Below are 2,870 nucleotides of genomic sequence, written 5' to 3'. Positions count from 1 at the left end.
GTTGCTCTCTGCCCCATAAGTTGAGCTGGGGGTCTTCTTCTGCCCCATAAGTGGCGATGGGGGTCGTTTTCTGCCCCATAAGTGGGGTTAGGAGATCCATTTCTGCCCCATAAGTGGCAATCGGGGTCACTCTCTGCCCCATAAGTTGAGCTGGGGGTCTTCTTCTGCCCCATAAGTGGCTTTGGGGGTCGTTCTCTGCCCCATAAGTGGAGTTGGGGGTCATTCTTTGCCCCATAAGTGGGGTTAGAAGATCCATTTCTGCCCCATAAGTAGCAACGAGGGTTCATCTCTGCCCCATAAGTAGCGCTGGTGGTCTGTGGGGCTGCCCCATAAGTGCAGGGCTGCCCCATAAGTGACCCCAAAGTCCATCGTAACGTGTGGGGCTGCCCCATGAGCGGTATTGGGGTTCTTCCAGTTGTGGGGCTGCCCCATAAGTGCGGGGCTGCCCCATTAGTGTGGGGCTGCCCCATAAGTGCCATGCGGGGTCCGTCAGGAACGTGTGGGGCTGCCCCATAAGCGGTATTGGGGTTCTTCCAGTTGTGGGGCCGCCCCATAAGTGACTCCAAAGTCCATCGTAACATGTGGGGCCGCCCCCTAAGTTATCCCAGAGTCCATCAGGAAAGTGTGGGGCCGCCCCATAAGCGCGGGGCCGCCCCCTAAGTGTGGGGCAGCCCCATAAGTGACTCCAAAGTCCATTGGAACGTGTGGGGCCGCCCCATAAGCGGTATTGGGGTTGGTCCAGTTGTGGGGCTGCCCCATAAGTGCCTCTTCCTCGGTTCCGTGGGGCACTTGGGGGGAACTTGGGGGTCCGGGAGAATCCGTGGGGCAGCGCTGAGTGCCCAAAAGAGAGACGTTGGGGGGTCCCGAGATATGTGGGGCTGCCCCACAAGTGTGGGGCACGAGGAAGGGGGGGGAAGGGAAGGGGGGAAGGGAAAGGGGACGGGGGGGAGATATGGGGCTGCCCCACAGCGACGGCGCAGATGTGGGGCGCCCCATAAGTGACATAAAGGGGGGGGGGGAGTTGTGCCCCATAAGTGTGGGGCGGGACCCATAAGTGTGGGGCGGGAGCCGAGATGTGGGGACCAAGGGGAGGCTATGGGGTGCCCCATAAGTGTGGGGTGGGACCCATAAGTAAAGGTTTGGGACCCAAGGGGGTTATGGGGTGCCCCATAAGTGTGGGGTGGGACCCATAAGTGTCTGGCGGGACCCATAAATGGAGCTTTGGGGTTCCAAAGGGGTTATGGGGTGCCCCATAAGTAGGTCTCTGTGCCCCATAAGTAGCTGTTGGGTACCCCATAAGTGTGGGGCGCCCCATAAGTAAGTCTTGGCGTCTCGGAACTAGTCCTTTGTGCCCCATAAGTGAGGGATGAGACCCATAAGTAAAGCTTTGGGGCCCAGGGGAGTTATGGGGTGCCCCATAAGTAAACCTCTGTGCCCCATAAGTGTGGGGTGCCTCCTCAAGTGGGTCTCGGTGCCCCCTAAGTAGGCCTTAGTGCCCCATAAGTAGGTCCGGGTGCCCCATAAGTAGATCCGGGTGCCCCATAAGTAGGTCTGGGTGCCCCCTAAGTGTGGGGCGCCCCATAAGTGACCCCCGCCCCCCATAGAGATCCCGCTATGGGGCACTTGTGGGGCGCAGGGAAGGGCCCATCCCCCCCCCCCCACCCCCCATCTCCGCCCCACATCCCGCCCCACATCCCTGCCCCACACTTATGGGGCGTTACCTCGGGGTCCGGGGGGCGCTCGGGGGGCGGCCCCACATCCATGGCTGCTGCCGGCTCCTGCCTATGGGGGAGCAAAGGGGGGGGGGTTAAATCAGTGGGGCTGGACCCACACTTGTGGGGCAGGAAGGGAAGGGATCTGCCCCATAGATGACTTAGTGCCCCATTGATCTCTTTCAGCCCCATAGATCTCTTTCAGCCCCATAGGCTCTCCGTTGTGCCCCTTAGATTCCAGCTGTGCCCCATAGATCTGACTCTGCCCCATAGATCCAACTCAGAGCCCCATAGATCTGACTCTACCCCATAGATCCAACTCAGAGCCCCATAGATCTGACTCTGCCCCATAGATCCAACCCAGAGCCCCATAGATCTCACTCTGCCCCATAGATCCAACCCAGAGCCCCATAGATCTGACTCTGCCCCATAGATCCAACCCAGAGCCCCGTAGATCTGACTCTGCCCCATAGATCCGACTCAGAGCCCCATAGATTTGACTCTGCTCCATAGACCCCCTCAGTGCCCCACAGATCCTGATCTGTGCCCCACACATATCCCATATCCCCCCACAGAACCCCATTCACCCCCCATTCCCCCCATTAAAACCCCATTCACCCCATAGATCCCCATTCATTCCCCATAGAACCCCATATCCCCCCCATAGAGCCCCATTCATCCCCTATTACCCCCCATAGAACCCCATTCATCCCCTATTACCCCCATAGAGCCCCATTCATCCCCTATTTCCCCCCATAGAGCCCCATTCATCCCCCATTCCCCCCCATAGAGCCCCATTCTACCCCATAAAACCCCATAGATCCCCATTCTACCCCATAGAACCCCATTCATCCCCTATTACCCCCCATAGAGCCCCATTCACCCCCCATAGATCCCCATTCATTTTCCCCTTACCCCCCATTCACCCCATAGAACCCCATTCATCCCCTATTCCCCCCCATTCACCCCTATAGAGCCCCATTCAGCCCCCATTCACCCCATAGAACCCCATATCCTCCCCATAGATCCCCATATCCCCCCATAGAACCTCATTCATCCCCCATTCACCCCCATTTATCCCCTATTCCCCCCCATTCACCCCTATAGAGCCCCATTCATCCCCCATTCCCCCCATAGATCCCCATTCTACCCCATAGA

General features: G+C 58.6%; 1 protein-coding gene across 1 annotated transcript in view; it reads right to left on the bottom strand.

Moving 5' to 3' along the window:
- ACIN1 (apoptotic chromatin condensation inducer 1) overlaps window positions 1–2,870 on the bottom strand; it is a 22,892-nt gene that overhangs the window by 5,122 nt on the left and 14,900 nt on the right. The window contains exon 7 of the mRNA XM_015850644.2: window positions 1,722–1,782. Within this exon, the coding sequence (XP_015706130.1) occupies window positions 1,722–1,782 (61 nt within the window). The remainder of the gene's footprint in view (window positions 1–1,721; window positions 1,783–2,870) is intronic.

Source organism: Coturnix japonica, unplaced genomic scaffold (assembly GCF_001577835.2).
Source record: "Coturnix japonica isolate 7356 unplaced genomic scaffold, Coturnix japonica 2.1 chrUnrandom498, whole genome shotgun sequence".
Taxonomy (NCBI): domain Eukaryota; kingdom Metazoa; phylum Chordata; class Aves; order Galliformes; family Phasianidae; genus Coturnix; species Coturnix japonica.
Note: the sequence above shows the minus strand (reverse complement) of the source record. Positions and strands in the feature narration are given on the sequence as shown.